This window comes from Daucus carota, chromosome 4, assembly GCF_001625215.2.
Source record: "Daucus carota subsp. sativus chromosome 4, DH1 v3.0, whole genome shotgun sequence".
Taxonomy (NCBI): domain Eukaryota; kingdom Viridiplantae; phylum Streptophyta; class Magnoliopsida; order Apiales; family Apiaceae; genus Daucus; species Daucus carota.
In genome coordinates, this window is record NC_030384.2 from 47,464,126 (window position 1) to 47,482,584 (window position 18,459).

At 35.8% G+C, this 18,459-nt stretch overlaps 4 protein-coding genes across 5 annotated transcripts; 2 read left to right on the top strand and 2 right to left on the bottom strand.

The window, feature by feature from the left end:
• Positions 1 to 3,061: 3,061 nt before the first annotated feature.
• LOC108216786 (pentatricopeptide repeat-containing protein At1g73400, mitochondrial) lies at positions 3,062 to 5,532 on the top strand. The gene has a single exon (XM_017389624.2). It carries the CDS (start codon positions 3,496 to 3,498, stop codon positions 5,239 to 5,241), a length of 1,746 nt encoding a protein of 581 aa, XP_017245113.1. The 5' UTR covers positions 3,062 to 3,495; the 3' UTR covers positions 5,242 to 5,532.
• A 603-nt stretch (positions 5,533 to 6,135) lies between these two features.
• On the bottom strand, positions 6,136 to 8,222 carry LOC108216291 (putative pentatricopeptide repeat-containing protein At5g37570). 2 transcript variants are annotated; one of them, XM_017389008.2, is made up of 2 exons: positions 6,687 to 8,222; positions 6,136 to 6,611 (listed from the first exon to the last, which is right to left on the bottom strand). In XM_017389008.2, the coding sequence occupies exons 1-2, from the start codon at positions 8,170 to 8,172 to the stop codon at positions 6,469 to 6,471; spliced, it is 1,629 nt and encodes a 542-aa protein (XP_017244497.1). In that variant the 5' UTR covers positions 8,173 to 8,222; the 3' UTR covers positions 6,136 to 6,468. The 2 variants fall into 2 exon arrangements, with proteins under 2 accessions (XP_017244497.1, XP_017244496.1); XM_017389007.2 differs by having other exon boundaries at positions 6,136 to 6,264; positions 6,354 to 8,222.
• Positions 8,223 to 11,679: 3,457 nt separating this feature from the next.
• On the top strand, positions 11,680 to 15,206 carry LOC108218166 (E3 ubiquitin protein ligase DRIP2). Its single transcript, XM_017391085.2, has 4 exons — positions 11,680 to 12,040; positions 12,601 to 12,651; positions 12,922 to 12,997; positions 14,940 to 15,206. The coding sequence occupies exons 1-4, from the start codon at positions 11,688 to 11,690 to the stop codon at positions 15,126 to 15,128; spliced, it is 669 nt and encodes a 222-aa protein (XP_017246574.1). The 5' UTR covers positions 11,680 to 11,687; the 3' UTR covers positions 15,129 to 15,206.
• A 378-nt stretch (positions 15,207 to 15,584) lies between these two features.
• Positions 15,585 to 17,191, bottom strand: LOC108218165 (AAA-ATPase At3g28580-like). Its single transcript, XM_017391084.2, has one exon. The coding sequence runs from the start codon at positions 17,068 to 17,070 to the stop codon at positions 15,622 to 15,624; it is 1,449 nt and encodes a 482-aa protein (XP_017246573.1). The 5' UTR covers positions 17,071 to 17,191; the 3' UTR covers positions 15,585 to 15,621.
• Between the last annotated feature and the right edge of the window lie 1,268 nt (positions 17,192 to 18,459).

Genomic DNA, 18,459 nt, shown 5'->3' on the forward strand with positions numbered 1-18,459 from the left:
GGCAGAAGTGTTGGTATTCAAGAGTACATATGTTTTTGAATTGCTGAAGATCAAGATTTAAGGTAGTTGTCCACTACTTTTATGTATTTGATCTCTTTTTAATTGTTATAGGATGAGCATTCATTGTTCTCTTTAAGACTTTAAGGAATTACTTAGTATTCATGACCCTTCTCGGACTTTACGTGTGCTGCTGCAACATACTTTCCGCGCTTATCATCGGTAAAAAATGTAAAAAGTCTAATAATTATCATTCTAAACCTTTAAAAACATGAGCTCGATTGGATAACCCAAGTAATTATGGATTTATCCTTTGTCTCAGATCCTGGATTAAAATTTCTAAGAACTGATATTCAGTTGTAAGGTTGTAAACCATATTTTTCAAAAAATATCCTAAGAGATGGAAGGCTCCTAAAAACCAATTTATTGAGCTAAATCATTCATGTAGTTGTAAGTTGTGCAGTTGAGTTGAAACAACAGCTAACCAATTAGTTGATCAGTGATAAACTTGTTGGCTAATGGACTAATTAGTGCTCCAGCATGTCTTCAATTCATCATCACTATGCAAGTGAAAGTAACTGATCCAAACATGTCTACAGATTCTTGATCAGCCTAATGAAAGCTTAACATCTGTATTATCCCCAGCACTCTGGCATTAGTTGGGACAACTGCCCAACTCTCTGCATTAAATTCGATTGCCAACCATTTAGTCGATCGCATTTATTTCTCTGTAAATAAATACAATTCTGCACAGACGTCCCCATTGCAGACCACACACTTTTCAATCTTTGAACAAAGAATTTTTTTATCAGCTAGCCTGACCAGTTTATATACTAATTCAACACACATGTAACTTATTTCTTCGTTGCACATTTTTATATTTTTTTGTGTTAATCATATGGGCATTGCTATGGATGATTTTAGTTTCCCTCAAGTCGCTGATGATCAGATTGTTAACCTCACAATTACGCCGTCTTTATGGAGAATTTCGTCTCTTGTTTTTCCAGAGTATAACCGTTGCAGAGAAGAGGACGACGACGTGAATAGTATGAATAATTTGCAAAGAAAGAGCTCAGGCTCTGGGGCAGAGGAGAAAATGGACACCTTGTGGGAGGACATGAATGACTATGATTATCGTTCAGAGAGATCAGAAATTAATCGAGGGGATGGGCAGTCCTTGAAGATTAGACACCGAGTATCACTGAAAAAGAGCAAGATTAATGCGGTGGTAATCAAGGTAACAAAGAAGCTTTTCTCTCTTCGAATTATGGCTGCTGCTAAAAAGGGCTAATTTCAGTCTAATTTAAGGGAACAGTTACTAGCGAGATCAATATACTTGATATGTTAAATAGTTTTAGCAGTGCTGTTTTAGCTTAGTAGACAGAATATGCCTTCGAGTTTTGAGTTTTCAACTACAAAGATATAGACCAGTGAGTAATATAATTGTTACATTCCAATTATCTGTTCATTAGTGATTTTATTATTTTTTTTTATAGCCCAGAGGCCTGTATCATTTGTTTAGTACTTGGTTCTGAAATTATTGTAACAAATTACAAAAGGAAGATTTGTTTTATACTGCAGATGTTAAGTGGGTGAAACAGTTTGTACATATTGCAGTGTTTTATAATGCATTTTTCTGTGTAGCAAACGCATTCGTAGTTGTTAAAGAAAACTTGTTTAGATTCTAGCTTGTTTTGATGACGTTTAGCAAGGCGAAAGACTATTATACAACATGGAAAAGAGGGCATCTCTATTATGATCCTTGTGGAACTGGAAAATGACTATGATTGCTGCTATGGCTAATCAGTTGCAGTACGATGTGTATGACTCGAGTTAACTTCTGTTAAAGATAGTACAGTGTTGAAGAAATTACATATCAAAATTTCTGGAAAGTCAATTATTGTGATAGAGGACATTGACTGTGCTCTTGATCTCACGGGGCAAAGAAAGAAGAAACAAAACAAGGAGGGAAAGGATTTAGTTGAAAAGGCAGTTGCGGAAACAGGAGCTGATCAGTCAAAGCTTTCTTGGCGCTTGCTAAGTATAATTTGGACGGGGAGTGTCATGGAATATTTGGAAGAATCGAAGTATTGATGGCAGACACCGACATAACCCCAGCTGATGTTGCGGAAAGTCTGATGCCTACATCTGCTGAAGATGATGACAGAGTTGCTTATAATGTTTGTCAAGTGCTTTAGAGAATGCTAAAGAAGAGGAACTCAAGGCCAAGGTCAAGCAAGAAGGCAAGATGAACGAAAAAGTCGGACAATCATCAGCAAAGGTCGAAGATTCTGCAGCATCAGAAGAGGTTGCAGCTCAAGGATGATTACCTGTGTTATTTGATACACCAATTGTGAATAGAGGAAACTTGTTGGCTATTTTTTCTTCTAAATAACTTGTTAGCTATTTACTATCTGGTTTTTTATATATATAAACCGCTGTCCGGGCAAGTTTGCACACACTCACTCACACCGAGAAATCGAACTCATGACCTTAAGATAGCAAGTCGAAATCGAATCATAACCTCAACATAACAAGTCTTACGCGCCACTGTCCATCCACATGGGAGGGTTATCTTGTTTGTTTTTGCTTTGTTAATTACATACCATATCGATTGATGAAGTACATCTTAACAAGCATAATTTCTTAAGAATAACATAACCAACAGCATATTTGAAAAGCGATATATCATATCAGAACAGATGTTGGATTATAAATTTTTCGGCATTCATCAGTACTTCTGTTTGCCTCGTCACACAAGTCCGAGTTTAATATCAATTATATATCCGTCGATAAATTACTAATTCTGAAATTAAGATTATGTCACATATAATTATTTAATTTTTATACTTGATTGTCCGCCTATGCTCCAGCTCTTTGGGTAAAATTTAACTATAAATAATCATAGTTTCTAAAATATTTCAGATTTATCAAAAAAAATCGATAAATTGAAAATTTTAGATTAAATCAAAATATAATCAATAAATTGATAAAACGGTTTTTCTATGGTGTGCCCATGGGCACATGCTAAGCGCGGAAAATTTTGTGCTTGGATCATTTTGATTGGCTCCTATCTAATGATAATGGTGGACCCCCCTGCAAATACACCAACCAAACCAATCAAAATCTCCCAAAATACAAAAATTTCCGCGCTTAGCATGTGCCCATGGGCACACACTAGCCAAACCGTTGATAAAATACTTTTTTAAAATTAATCTGAAATTCAAACCTTACCGAGTCCTCGCTTATGACTAAGTTAATATAATACTGTTTCTGTCAAGTTTAAGAGGGTAACGGCCAAATAAGCAAGACCATTGTTTCTACTGACGAGAGATTTAGCTATAGAAAGAGCGTACTCAATCTTTGTCCAAAAGATCACTCTGTCGCTGCGAACCAGATATCGCAGAATCTTGTATGCGCACCACCTGTTTGTAAAAGAACCGCACTCAAAGTCTTGTAACTCCCGGATACAATTGTGCTCATATATTTTTCTCTGCAATGTTTCATTATCTGGTTACTAAGCCAACTTATCGTTGTGTTTCGGGAAGTCTTGCATTTGGTCTATTAGGATCATGGTCTCGATTTTTCGGTACTAACCTCTCGCAGAATCAATTCTCGAGTCATTCTCACAGGAATGTTGCAGCTGTTGAATTCAGAACTCATTTGCAGCATTTTAGTTCTGCGAGTGTGCGAATTATTTCTTGCACAAAATCTAATGTTGTTTTCAAGTTGTTGTTTCCATTAGCTTCAGTTAAAGCGAAATTTTATACTTCTGAAACTGGACAGATGGAATCAATGGTGTATAGTTGTACAAGTGATGCTGATAAGGTGTATGCAACAATTGTTGATAGCCCTAGTCCGAATATTAACATGGAGGAAAATCTTGAACTACTTGGCGTGAATTTGACAACTCCGTTAGTGATGATGGTGCTCCAGAGGCTTCATTATGAGGAGAAGTTGGCGTTTAGATTTTTTACGTGGGCAGGACATCAGGATAATTATGCTCATGAGCCTCAGGTTTATAATGAGATGATTGACATACTGTCTAGTACAAAATATAAGGTTAAACAATTTCGAATTGTCTGTGATATTCTGGATTTTATGAAGAGGAACAACAAAACTTCAGTGCCAGTTGAGGTGTTGCTGAAGATTTTGAGACAGTACACGGAGAAGCATCTGACCCATCTTCAGAAATTTGCTAAGAAAAAGAAGATAAGAGTGAAGACGCAGCCAGAAATAAATGCTTTTAATTTGCTCTTAGATTCACTTTGCAAATGTTGTCTTGTTGAAGATGCCGAAGGCATGTTTAGGAGGATGCAAAGCAAGGTAAAGCCCGATGCTAACACATACAACATTTTGTTCTTTGGGTGGTGTAGAGTAAGGAATCCTACTAGAGGTATGACCATACTTGATGATATGATTAAGAAGGGTTTTACACCTGATAATTTCACTTATAATACTGCCATAGACACCTTCTGCAGAGCGGGGATGGTGACAGAAGCTGCTGCATTGTTGGAATTCATGAGGACGAGAGGCACAACGATGTCTTCTCCCACTGCAAAAACATATGCAATTATGATTGTAGCATTTGTCCAGAGCAATAAAATGGACGAAGCTTTTAAACTTCTAGGTGATATGATAGGCAGTGGAACCCTCCCTGACGTATCCACGTACAAAGAACTGATTGAAGGCATGTGTTTAGCTGGAAAGACCGAGGCAGCTTATAAGTTCCTAGATGAGATGGGAAACAAGGGTTATCCTCCCGACATAGTGACTCACAACTGTTTTCTCAAAGTTCTTTGTGACAGCAAAAACCGGGAAGAAGCACTCAGGCTGTACAAGAAAATGAATGAGGTGGGATGTAAGCCAAGTGTCCAAACCTTTAACATGCTAATTACAATGTATTTTGAGATGGGTGATCCTGATGGAGCCTTTGAGTGCTGGCATGAGATGGAAAAGAAGGGTTATATAGCAGATACGGATTCTTACTGTGTGATGATTGAAGGCCTTTTTGGTTGTAATAACACAGCTGATGCTTGTTTCCTCTTGGATGAAGTCGTAAACAGGGGATTACAATTGCCATTCAGAAAGTTTGATTCGTTTCTGATGCAGCTTTCTTCTATTGGTGATTTACAGGCTATCCATAAATTATCTGATCATATGAGGAAATTCTACAACCCCGCGATGGCAAGGCGTTTCTCGTTAAATCAAAAACGGAAGAGCATGAGCTTCAGAGGCAAATAAGGAGCATCCTTTTCTGTATGGTATAGGTGGGATGGAATGGAGTTTAAATTTCAAAGCCTGTAAAAACTGGCAACTTCTGTTTGATTATTCCCTAGAAAGAAAGAGCAGCGTGTTCATTTTTTCAATATAAAGATGCGAGTCGAAAGTTACTTATTACGGTAACTGGGGGTGTCAGGTGTGTGCTTGGGTAGGGCCAGCTTTCCCATTTGTAGGTCATAATATGAAAAGTTGAAAATTCTAATTTCTTTAGTGATTTATTTGTATTTTTAAAATTTGATTTTATTTTATAAATGCGTAGAGAACCACTTTCAAAGATAAAATTTAATATTAATTTATTGTTATATTAATAATTTTTATACTAAATAAATTGTAAACACCAAAAAAATTTATCCAAACACATAAAATATAAATTACTTCTCTTTTATAATTAACTTTCATTTATAAGTAATAAACAATTTTTTTTTAAGTTACACAAAACCGCCCTTAAGTATATTTGCTGATATGAATTTACACAGAGCGTTGATAAGAGTATCAGTCACTCACTGCTCACACTATCAAAAAGAAGTGTATTACAACAATCAAAAATGAGATGGTAACGAAAGAATATAAGCTTCGTCTTTGTTCCATCCTTCTTCGTCTGCCCTTTCATTCTCATCCCAATATGCCTTGTATCGGCAATTATTACCAGGTGATTATGTATAGTAACGCTCGCTAAGTGTCTCCAGAAGGGTAACATTCCGACTGGAACTACCAGGAGTCCGTGATTTAGTCAATGTGTTAATCAGCTGCAGAGCGCCCCCTTTCAACATTTGGAACAGTTCAGACTCTCAAGTCTCAACGTCTCGTGATCCATGCTATAAGCAAAAAATGCTTGCCCTTTTTCCGTATTTTCTGCTGGAGGAGGGGAAGACGACCCAACATTCATCGTGACCTATCCACTTATCCACCGCAATGAGGCAAGCATCTCGTCTGTAGGATGACCATAGCTCTCATGTACAAGATACATCATAGATCCATATTACACTTCAAATTCAAAAAAAATATCGAGCTTGTAATGTTTCTTGCAAGAACTTGGACTTTATGTACATCAATGTACCTTAACGAGATAATACCTGCATGTTACAAGCACAGATCTCGAAGTGTTGCTCGGCTCGCCATTGTTCATACTCCTGTGGCTTCCTTTAAACCCACCAAACAATGGGAGCGTTGATATCAAAATTTTCTGATTTAATTTTTTTCGCTATTTGATTGTATGCGGGTACAACCTGGCACCTTCCTCAAACCTCTTTCAAGCATTTTATTTCTAACAAGAGAGACATCCAGCCACCTATCTTCTTCCGCATAAATGTTAGACAACAAAACATAATTACCTGCATTTAGGGGTTCAAGCTCAAATAAGCGATTTGCTATCTCTTTTCCTAGTTCGATATCAGAATGTAGCTTACATGCGCCGAGAAGTGCACCCCAAGCTCCAGCATAACGCTCAATGGGCATCGATTTCAATACATCATAAGCTGCTTTCAGCTTTCCTGCTCGACCAAGAAGATCAATAATACATGCATAGTGATCTGGAGACGGAACAATAGAATATTTATTAACCATGACATCAAAGAATTGGCAACCTTCTTCAACAAGCCCCGCATGACTACAAGCTGATAGGATGACAGTAAAGGCAACATCATCAGGAATAATTCCCTCACTTAGCATACTATAAAATAGAGCAACAGCCTGAGGTCCACACCCATGAATGGACAGCCCCTGTATCATTGAACAATATGAAATCAAGTCCCGTTTAGGCATTTTCTTAAACAACATGGTCGCCTTCTCCATATTCCCACATTTTGCATGCATATCTACTAGAGCTGCAACAACATGAGGTCTACGTAAATCAAGCGAACTCTGGCTAATATATGAATCAACCCATTTAGCCAATTCCAAATTACCAATTTGGGAACAGGCAGACATCAAACTAACTATTATATACTCATCAGGTCTAACATTTTGCGCACGCAGGTCAGTGAACAATTTTACCGCTTCATTAGCCTGTCCATTCTGAGTATACCCAGATATCAATGCAGACCACAAAACAACATCCTTACTAGTCGACTGCTCAAACAAAAACCTTGCAGACGCCATATCACCGGACTTAGCATACGCATCAATCATTGTAGTAAAAGAAACCACATTCTTCTCCGGCATCAAATCAAACAACTTCCTCGCACCCCCCAAATCCCCTACCCTCACAAACACATTGATCACCGCATTCCAAGACGCGACATTCCTACACGGCATTTCCTCAAACAAACTAACCGCCATCTCAAAATCACCCACATTCGCATACCCAACAATCATAGCCGTATACGACACCTCATTTCTCACAGACATTTCATCAAACACCTTACGCGCACACTCAATCTCCCTACACTTCCCATAAAAATCAACCAAACTCGACCCAACAAACACATCTCCCTCCACCCCACATCTCACAATCACCCCATGAACAACCCACCCATCTCTCACCGCCAATTCACGAGCACAGACCTTCAACAAAGACGGAAAAGTATACTTATCACCACACACATCCGCACACCTCTTCATTCGGCGAAACAACAAAAGACACTCTTCAATGGATGAATGCTGAGACTTTACCTTAATTAACGTGTTCCAAAGATATATATTGGGTGTATTTACACGATCAAATACAGATGAAATGTATGTGAAATTGGAAGATAGAGAGTTGCAGAGAGAGATGAACTGGGTTATGATAAAGTGGTCTTGTTCGAAGCCTTGGCGGATGATTTGGCTGTGGATTTGTTGGAGAGTTTTGAGGGCTTTGCAAGATTTTAAAAGGTTTAAAATAACGGGGGAAACAGGGGAATATAATGAAGATGATGATTCACAGTAGCTTAGACATCGACTAACCAAAGACATATCCAACTTAGGAAAAGGCGCGCCTTTGTTTTACCAAGAGAAGGCTTTAAGTTGGGGCAACATAAGGGTTTATATTTTTAAATAAAAAAATTAACGGGTTAAATATATCGCTAATTAAAGTGAAGGTCTAATCATTTTAGGTGAATCACTAAATTTATAATATATATTAACTGTTTAAGTGATTAAGAATTTATCTTGTGATGGTCCAGATCTTAAATTTGACTCTCTTTCTGGCGTAACTTGAGAAAATTACAAAGTCATATAAGTCAAAAATAATAATAATCATATATTATAATTTATATGTATAATTCAAATTTTTGATTCGGGAGAAATGATCCGAAATATCATTTATTAGTGTCGGATAATTCAACGTATTGATTTTTAGAAGAAAATGTTACTTCCGTATTACAGTGTTTTAGGGTGAAATGTCGATTTGATGTTAAAAAGTGAACAGACGATTATCGAATAATTCTCATATTAAAATAAGTTTGAAAAATGATACATCTGTTGAATAACAATAAAAATATGAACTTACCCTTCACTAATACTGAAACCCGATCATCTACCAAATGCTCCTTTTAAACTTTAAATAAATCTTTTGTTGTTCCCAGCTTGAACCATACCCGCAGTCGCACAAACTTGATTCGTAAGGGTGTAGTTGGAACTTAGAAGGCAAAGAATATGTAGAAAAGACGATAAGACTGATTGATTGAGTGACGGATGGCACACAAAGCAGGTGGTCGGGCCTTTCATAAAATCTCGCATGCCACTGTTTTCTCAAAAGATACACCTTCATCCCCATTTTTACCTCTTTATTTCCCCATTCCTCTAAAATCCAAACATGCAATCACAGTATTTATGATGGACCACTGTTTCACAAGTTAAAAACACTCCAAACTCAAAAAAAAAAAAAAAAAAGAGTACTCATTGTCTCTCCAATTTAAAGTTGAAATTTGTGTTTGTACAGGGACTAATTTAAATATATATACATATAAGTCTATGAGCATCATACCAGCAGATATTGTTGGATATTAATCTTAAACTAGTTTGTTTTTTAATTATGTTTTAATTTGGTTTTGAGTTATCTGCGTGCAAGCCTCTGTGAATCACTACCTCAGCGGGGATTGCGTAGGATAAAGATAGCGTGGAAGTAGAGCTTTTCTGGGATTTAGTTGATTTAGATTGTTTTTCAGTTTGGTTTAGATTACTTCTCTAGTTTCCTCATTCAAGGCCAACTCTGTTTTGGCTGGGTTATATATATCAGCATTGCATGCAGTATCTAATATGAAGTCAGATTTTTGACGTATGCTTTTATGTGTGTTTATCTTCTCAGTTTCATGTCTAACATATTATATACATATGTCGTAATAGTTTAAACACCAGCCTTATATACTACACTTGGTATCAAGAGCGAGGTTTATTGTATGCCTAAATAATCCAAACACACAAACGTAACCATGGAAACGATCAAGACAAAAGAAAGTTCTGTGGGTTTAAGCTACCCGATGCTGACCAGAAACAACTACACAACGTGGTCCCTGAAAATGAAAGTTTTCATGAAGGCGCAAGGAGTTTGGGGTGCAATCGAGCATAAGGATCCCAAAGTAACTGTAGATGATAAAACGGTGCAGATGGCCCTTGCAGCAATATATCAGGGTGTGCCTGAAGATGTGTTGCTGACCATTGCGGAGAAAGAAACTGCTAAGGAGGCGATTAAAACGATGTGTATGGGTGTAGAACGAGTAAAAGAAGCAAAAGTGCAGGCGTTAAAGGGAGAATTTGAGTCCTTAATCATGAATGAAATGGAAAAGATTGAAGATTTTTGTATGAAGCTGAGCGGGATTGTGACTAATATCCGGGTCCTCGGAGAAACAATGGAAGAATCAAGTGTTGTGAGGAAAATTCTACGTGCAGTTCCGGATAAATTTCTTCAAATAGCTTCAAACATAGAGCAATTTGGAAACGTTAAGGTGATGACAATTGAAGAGGTAGTAGGTCGTCTCAAGGCTCACGAGTTAAGGATGAAGGGCAGGAACGAGAGCGCAGGTGGACAAGGTGGACAACTTCTCCTGGCATCTCAGAATCAAAGAGCTAGAGGTGGTTCTTTCCGTGACAAGAGTAGGATAAAGTGTTACAATTGTAACATCATGGGTCACTATGCTTCAGAATGCAGTAAACCACGACGAGAACGAGAGAAGAGACAAGAACTGAACCTTGCACAGATCGAGGATGATGAACCAGCTTTATTATAGACATAAGTGACGTGCCAGACGGGCAAATAAGGAGTGCCATACGGGCAAGGAAGCAATGTGCCACACGGGCAAGTAAAAGGTGCCAAACGGGTAAATAACTAAGTGCCAGAAGGGTAATGAAGTGATTTGTCAGACGGACAAACAAAGGGCCATACGGGCTAAGTTAAAAGCCAAACGGGCTGATGGCAAGTTTAAGATTAAGGGGGTGATTGTTGGATATTAATCTTAAACTAGTTTGTTTTTTAATTATGTTTTAATTTGGTTTTGAGTTATCTGCGTGCAAGCCTCTGTGAATCACTACCTCAGCGGGGATTGCGTAGGATAAAGATAGCGTGGAAGTAGAGCTTTTCTGGGATTTAGTTGATTTAGATTGTTTTTCAGTTTGGTTTAGATTACTTCTCTAGTTTCCTCATTCAAGGCCAACTCTGTTTTGGCTGGGTTATATATATCAGCATTGCATGCAGTATCTAATATGAAGTCAGATTTTTGACGTATGCTTTTATGTGTGTTTATCTTCTCAGTTTCATGTCTAACATATTATATACATATGTCGTAATAGTTTAAACACCAGCCTTATATGGTATCAGAGCCTTAAACCTGGCTCTGATACCATGTTGAAATTAAACTAAAAAACCGATGACTTCAAATTAAACAAGATAAATATATATGTACAAGAGCAAATGAACTCCAAAGACTACATTGTATTTCTCCTTATATATATTAAAAAAGATACATCACATAATATATAAAGGCTACCCAACAAAGTGATAGCAACTAACTAGTGTCCACCTGAAACTAAACTCTACTACTCCACGATCATAAAAACACTCATTACTAATCCAATACTCTCCCACAATTTCTATAACTTATCCTCTACTAATAAAACAATTATTGATTATACTAATTTATTTATTCCAAGTTTAGATTATTAGAATATAATTCCAACAATTATTTCTTATATACAGAGTGCAATAGATATTAAAATTATGGATAATTAATGTGTGTGTGTGTATACCTCGGTAATGAACAACAATCTGGTATTTATTTCAGTGTTTGGGCTTCTTAATCCCCAGACGAAAAGAGTGGACACAACTCTGATTCAGCTAAACATAGGTTTAGTAAAGAAAAAAAGAAGCTAAATTTAGGTTGAAAAAGCTCCGTATAAGCCGAACCAGTCCCAAGTCCCAACCCTCTGAACCAGCTGCAATCAAATATATATATATATTGAAATGCATTTGCTGATAATAAAGTGAGCATGCACTTATGGCTTCTCCTTCTTCTTCTTCTCCAAAGCCCCACCACATTTTCCAAACCAAAGTGCTGAATGCTCATCATGATGTTCAACAAGTTGATGAAAAAGCCAAAGAAGAAGAGAAAGATTTGCTGGAGCTCCGTTTAGGAAGAGGGGGTCCCTTGAGTCCTAAAAGGTTGCACATGGGTTCTTCTTCTTCTTGCTCATCTTTGTGTTTACAACAACCTAAGCAGCAAAATGTAGGGTTAGTAGATCTAAATCATGCATTGCCATGTACAATGCCGCCTGCAGTGCCATCCTCGATGCCATTTCGCGTGAGACCTCAGCCTGGATTGTGGTTTACTCTTCGTTCTTCCCCCACTAGGTTGGTTCAATTTCAGATTTATTGGCTTTGTCTTCTTCGTTTCTTTTATTTAACTTTGTGCTGCTGCATGTATGGATATTAAACACAAATGAAACCGTGAAATGCAGATTGAGTTTAAGCTTGAAGATTTTTTTTGTTTTGGTTAAAACCCGCCTAATTTTCACTGAAATTGTGTTTGTTGAGATCAAATTTCAGTGAAACCAGTCGAGTTTTCGTTTTGTGGCATTAAAATGCACTAATTTGACAAATAAATTAGTTCGGAGCAAATTAGTAAAAACATTATATCTTGAAAAAAAACACATATTTATATAGAGTATTGAAAGTTTTTGAGAAGAAATATTTGCCAAATATTTTGTTAAATGTTTGATTAGTTATGATTATAATTGAAAATTTGTTAAGAAGTACATCTGCCAAATATTTCGTTAAATGTATAATCAGTTATGCACAATTATATTAAGTGACTAGTTTTTTTGTAAAACATGCATGCAGTAATTAAGTGTAATTTGATATAGGAGTATTGATTACTGACGAGACTAATTAGTTTAATGAACTGAATGCAGGAAACGAGAGATGTGGCTTCCTCAGATACCGAAAATGTATATCAGAGTCAAGTGAGTGGTGCACGTTAGAAATTAATCATATACACGATCACGTCAAATGTCACGTTATATAAATATTTTTATCTGAATTTCTACTTGTTAATGATGGCGCTTCAGTAAAATGAGTGAAAAGATAAGAGCTACCTGACACTCCCTTTCTTCTTTTACTCCCTCTCTTCTTTTACTTCTTTTTATCTCTCTTTTTAATTTGTTTTTAGACCGCATTGGACCGGACAGATGGTTTATCTTTTGTAATACTCTTTTGTCTGTCATTTTCACCAGGGAGGATGAGAAGGTGACAGTTCTTATGGTGAAGACCTACCTACTTACTAAGCTTGGTCTCTCCAATGAAGCTCAGGTAATGCCTAGCTCTTCCTCAATTTATGATTTGGGTATAAAATGATTACTATGCATCTGTCATTTGCATGCAAGTGTAATGCTGAAATGACAAGGTTCCAGTACATCCACATTTGAAAGTTAATGATTTCCATGCATGAAATGATGTGTAATTTGTTCTCTCAGAAGATGTGAGTGATATACCATACCATTGCACTGGGCACACATGCCATGCACTCTAGTGCTACGCCTATGACCCTTCCATGCACTTTATGCATCCCAAGCTTTAAAGTTCCATTTATTCCATAAATTTAGGGGGAGTTTTGGAGGTGTCTATGTGTTTGGTGTATTAACCGTGTAATCGATTTATCTTGTAGTATATTTAACTTGAATTTTCATATTTTAATTTTATTAATATTGTGTTTGTAAAATATTAATATAATTAATTAAGAGTTTTTTTTTTAATATTCAAACTGTAGAAATTATTTAATTATTTTGATAATTTCCCAGTATAACATAAGAAAATAAATCATTTATATTTAACAATTAATATGTTTCACTAAATTAAAAGTCTAACTACTTACTAATTTTTTGTACTTTTTTCTTGTAATTCTTCCCTGTAAAAAAATGTGGGAACAATTTAGGATTAAAATCTATTATTAGTATATTTTCATTATAAAATCAAATCTATGAAATTAGGTTTCAAAAATGAAAATAATATAATTATTTTAGAATATATTACAATTATAAAATATTTTAAACAAATCCAATATTATTTTTATAAAACTAACGTCCAAAATCTTCTCTGTTCCCTACACAGTACATGTTTATAACTTCTAATAATACAACAAGAATATATGTGTATTGTAAAATTTAAGTTTAATTTTATACATACACATTTATCAATTTTATTATATAAATATTGATTTAAACAAAGCTATATAAATATATATATATATATATATATATATAATATATTATAAATATGTATAAATATATGTGTATTAACATGAGATAAAATGGTGAGTTTAAATACGAAGTTTATCCTTGGAGAAAATGAAAAAATTGTATACATGTGTTGTTAATTGATATACAAAACGGGTGATTTGGATTTTTCTTTCAAATACTAATTAATTAATTAATCACTCATACATATTTTCAAATAAATAAAAATTAAGATTTGAATTTTATTATTCATTGAGATTAGTAAGATATTAGCGTTAGGTTTAGGGTTATCGTATATCTAGCTAGGTTTAGGGTTATTAGGAGGATTTTGTGTCGGGCGGCGCTAGCATGACTAATATATTTAATTCTCTTCCTATCACTAAAAAAGTAGCAGTTATTAATAATATTATAAAAATAAAATATTTTTAGCAAGGATTCAAGAGTCTCTCACATAAGATATATGAATCATCTAGGTGCTCTAGTGCTTTACTGCTTTAGATGTTATTGTGGTAGATAGTGTAGAGACTAGAAGATTCATAGGGTTTTTAGACGGTTTAGCCACCAAACAGAGAGTTTAATATAATACTTAGCTAGTACATAACTACTAGCTCAAAGTCACTTTAATTTTGTTAATAATATGACTAGGTAGCTATCACGTGTTTTGTAAATTTAATTTAAAGAAGATGAAGTAATTAATTTTACTAGCTAGCTAGGGTGTTGGGTGTACGTGTTTGAGTTATTTGTAACCTACCTGTGCAACTTATAGTTTGTTACTGTCTTACTGATATACTGGACAACATTTTTTTGCCAAGACATTTATTACAAGTAGTATTGGTTTACTCAAGTTACAAGACACTAGAGGTGAAATGCAGTAGCTCTAGCCTCAAAGTTGTTTGATTTATATGCATAGGTTGCATGCGCACTATACTTTAGTTGATTATCATGCATATTTGTGTTGTTACTTAAAAGCGGTTATACATGTTTTTCTCAACTTGATGTGGCGGTATATTTGGATGCAGATAGAAATATTATGCAAAGGACAGAGGTTAACAAGTTCAGAGAGGTTAAAGCATGTAAGGGACACCATTTGGCTACCAGGATTCATGGAATCAGTGATCAAATCTGGGCTAAATACAACGATTTCAATTTCAAATGGTGCACCAGGGAATCATTTCATTATGTGTTTGGAATATGAAAGAAAATATTAGCTAGTTTTTCCACTCAATCTCCATCAACTAGCTAGCTAGTAAACAATTATACCAGATCCATGCTATATATTATGAACCTTTGTTAGTCGTTATTTGCTGATCAACTACAACACATCAAAGCAATATTCCATTTATCACATAAACCGGCATAAATATATTTCTCTATGGAAAAAATATATTTTAGAGCCACATATATGATGGCCACATGTTTATTACACATTAGAAAAGCATAGCTATCATAATTAATACTTTTTTAAAATACCAACAAGAAGGGGCTAGCACTTAAAGGGATTAAATGTCATGAATATGTAACTTCAACATCCTTTTAAATTAAAAGATTATTTGATAGTTATTGATTAACGTCATAATTTTCATATGCATAATAATAATTTTGCGGGCAGTAAAATTGATTTCATCAATCGGCTAAAATGATTAAAATTTTATTCAAATGTTCATAACTCAGAATCTGAAAACATTCTATCCAAATCTCAACTCAAACAGGACCCAAGCAAAAATTCAATCCTCCCCCATGCTCTTGCGGAGCTTCCTGAGCAGCTAAATGTTCTCTTAAAGCTACTTTTGCATTCTCAAGAGCACAAACCAAACCATATAAGCACCGCTCACCATCATCTTCGGGGGATTTGGGGATCAGATACTCCACAACTTGAGCAGGGGTCACGGCAACTTCTCCCAGCAGCTCTTGGATCCTCACAAACAGTTCATGAAATCTGATATTCAGATACTTATTAGCAAGCACCTTGAATACCTCGAACGAACAATACGACATCAGGATGTGCTTGTCCATTCGCCCTGTTCGGATCAACGCGGGATCCAGCTTCTCAATATAATTAGTAGTGAAAACAAAGATCCTTTCACTACCACAAGCTGACCAAAGGCCATCAATGAAATTGAGGAGCCCGGATAAAGTGACTTTGCTCGTCTTTTTATCCTTTCCTTCAGCCTTCTTGAACCTGTCCCTCGCATTGCTGCTCTCGGCCTCTTTCTTCTCCTCGTTCCTCTGCCCTGTGAGATCGAGAGAACAGTCAATGTCCTCGATCACAATTATGGATTTGCCGGTTGTATTTATTAGTAACTTTCTCAATTCCGTGTTGTTCTCGACTGATGTCAATTCGAGATCATACACGTCATACTCCAGCAAATTAGCCATTGCAGCAACCATGGTTGATTTTCCAGTTCCAGGAGGTCCGTGCAGAAGATATCCCCGCTTCCAAGCCCTGCCTACATTTCCGTAAAAATCTTTGGCCTGGCTGAAAGTAAGCAGATCATTCACGATCTCCTCCTTCAATCCCGGCTCCAATGCAAGCGTCTCGAATGTAGCTGGATGCACAAACGCGACATGAGTCCACACAGATCCCGCATAGCCCTCCTCCTTGTTGTTCGTGAACAGCTTTCGAGTCCGGTTCCTGACAGCAATGGCCTTCCCCTCATCCATCACATGCTTCAAGTAAGACTCCACGATGACTTCGCGGTGCTTCTTGCGAAAACTGAGGACGAAATGACGCTTCTCATTCTCGCGAGGATAAAAAGAAATGGATCGTCCCTTGTCCGCAGTCATGCCCGAAGTCCACCACACTTTGATCCCTTGATATTCGTCCACGATCTCTTCGTAGTCGTCCATGCTTAACACGAGGCGTTCGCTGTCCCGGACCGAGTTGGCCTTGAGTCTCGTGGCTGTGGCCGAAGACTTGACAGCCAGATAACGCTCAATCGAGACGTAGGCCGAGCTTCGATCGAAGCTGTCCCGGGAATACTCATGGAAGGTGATCTCGATATACGGGTTCAAATAAGACAAGAATTTGTGGATGAGGCGCTGCAGAAAATAGCCGAGAAGGTTCCCGGAAAAATGTTGGTTGATCATTGCAAGTATAAACATCAAGCTAGCAAGCAAAGAACCAAAACTTGTCCACATTTCGGTACTCATCTTGATTGCTTCTCTGATTCTCTCACAGCAAAATCTCTGGATTATCGTTTTGAAGACTGAAATGGCTGAAATTCAAAGTTGTGTTGGATGTGGAGTGATTCTGGTGTAGGGTATATATAACAACGGGCAGGAGAGTTACAGAAATGTAACCGACCAATTAATTAAGAATAAAATATTTTGAGTATCTGATATCTACCAAAAAATCTGTATCATTCATATAATTAATGTAATTAATGAGAATTTTTGGTGGTTGTTAGATTTGATTACACCTGGCTATTTGGTACACAAACACCAAACGTTAGTGTTTTCAAATTGGAAAATACTAGGTGTACAGAAATGGGTACAAAAATATTAACAGAATGAGTATGTGTCAATTTGTGATTGAAATGGACCCCTGCATTAATAGCACCAATTAAAACTTCCCACCTAGATTGCCATGTCATTTTGTATAAAATTATGTACCCAATTTTGTGCAGGTAGCACTACTCTTTCAAATTTTGCTACACTTACATGTGGTGAATTTAGTGTGGGATACAGATTTTCATATATATCAATGTATACGATTCAAAAATAATTTTAAGTAAATAAGTATATTTTATATACACATACATATGATATACATTTATGTACAAATTTGTATACTATTGTGTGTAAATATAAAAATTTAACTTTGATTTCAAAAAAAACATAAATATGTATATTTATAATATATTTTAATTATATGTTATTATTATATTTATATTAAATGTACACGACACGAAATGTGCACAACACGTTTCAAAATAAGTACACGAATCCTGAACGAGTCGGATACGAATTTCATTTTAACGTACACGAAACACGAAATTACACGACACCACTGGATTGACAAATATACTTAGTATTCAATAACTTTTTGTGAGGAATGATATTTAATCCAAAATCTGTTACAAACTGATGTAACGTTTTGGAATGATTCAATTGGTTGGAGATATTAATATATATGAATGAGACCCATTATAATTTTTAGGGGCCCACGGTTATATTTAAATTATAATTAATAAAAATATAATACATGCAATGTTGTATTCAAATTTGTAACGGACATTTTTCCAATTTCATAACTCACATTAGCCTATTTCAGTTTAGTAATGTAACGTATTTCAAATTTTATTTTCAGAATTTTTTTCTTCAAATAACATGATAGAGATATGACTAATTTTGATTCGATGGTTTATGTGCATATAAAATTTTCATTATTAATTAAGTGTATAAATTTGAAAACATTTTTTTAAATACATAGCATTTTTTTTTAAGTTAAGTTCAAACAGAACCCACATTTAAGTCGGGGTCTTGAGTACTGGTCATAAATTATTTAATTTAAGAATAAAATATTATTTTTAATTATCA

What these genes read in the sequence shown, in the direction of transcription:
- LOC108216786 (XM_017389624.2), top strand. Translation starts at nt 3,496, where the DNA reads ATGTTTCATTATCTGGTTACTAAGCCAACTTATCGTTGTGTTTCGGGA.
- LOC108216291 (XM_017389007.2), bottom strand. Translation starts at nt 8,172, where the DNA reads ATGTCTTTGGTTAGTCGATGTCTAAGCTACTGTGAATCATCATCTTCA.
- LOC108218166 (XM_017391085.2), top strand. Translation starts at nt 11,688, where the DNA reads ATGGCTTCTCCTTCTTCTTCTTCTCCAAAGCCCCACCACATTTTCCAA. An exon ending in CTTCGTTCTTCCCCCACTAG is followed by an intron (nt 12,041 to 12,600) that starts GTTGGTTCAATT and finishes AACTGAATGCAG; the next exon opens with GAAACGAGAGATGTGGCTTC. An exon ending in GTCTCTCCAATGAAGCTCAG is followed by an intron (nt 12,998 to 14,939) that starts GTAATGCCTAGC and finishes ATTTGGATGCAG; the next exon opens with ATAGAAATATTATGCAAAGG.
- LOC108218165 (XM_017391084.2), bottom strand. Translation starts at nt 17,070, where the DNA reads ATGAGTACCGAAATGTGGACAAGTTTTGGTTCTTTGCTTGCTAGCTTG.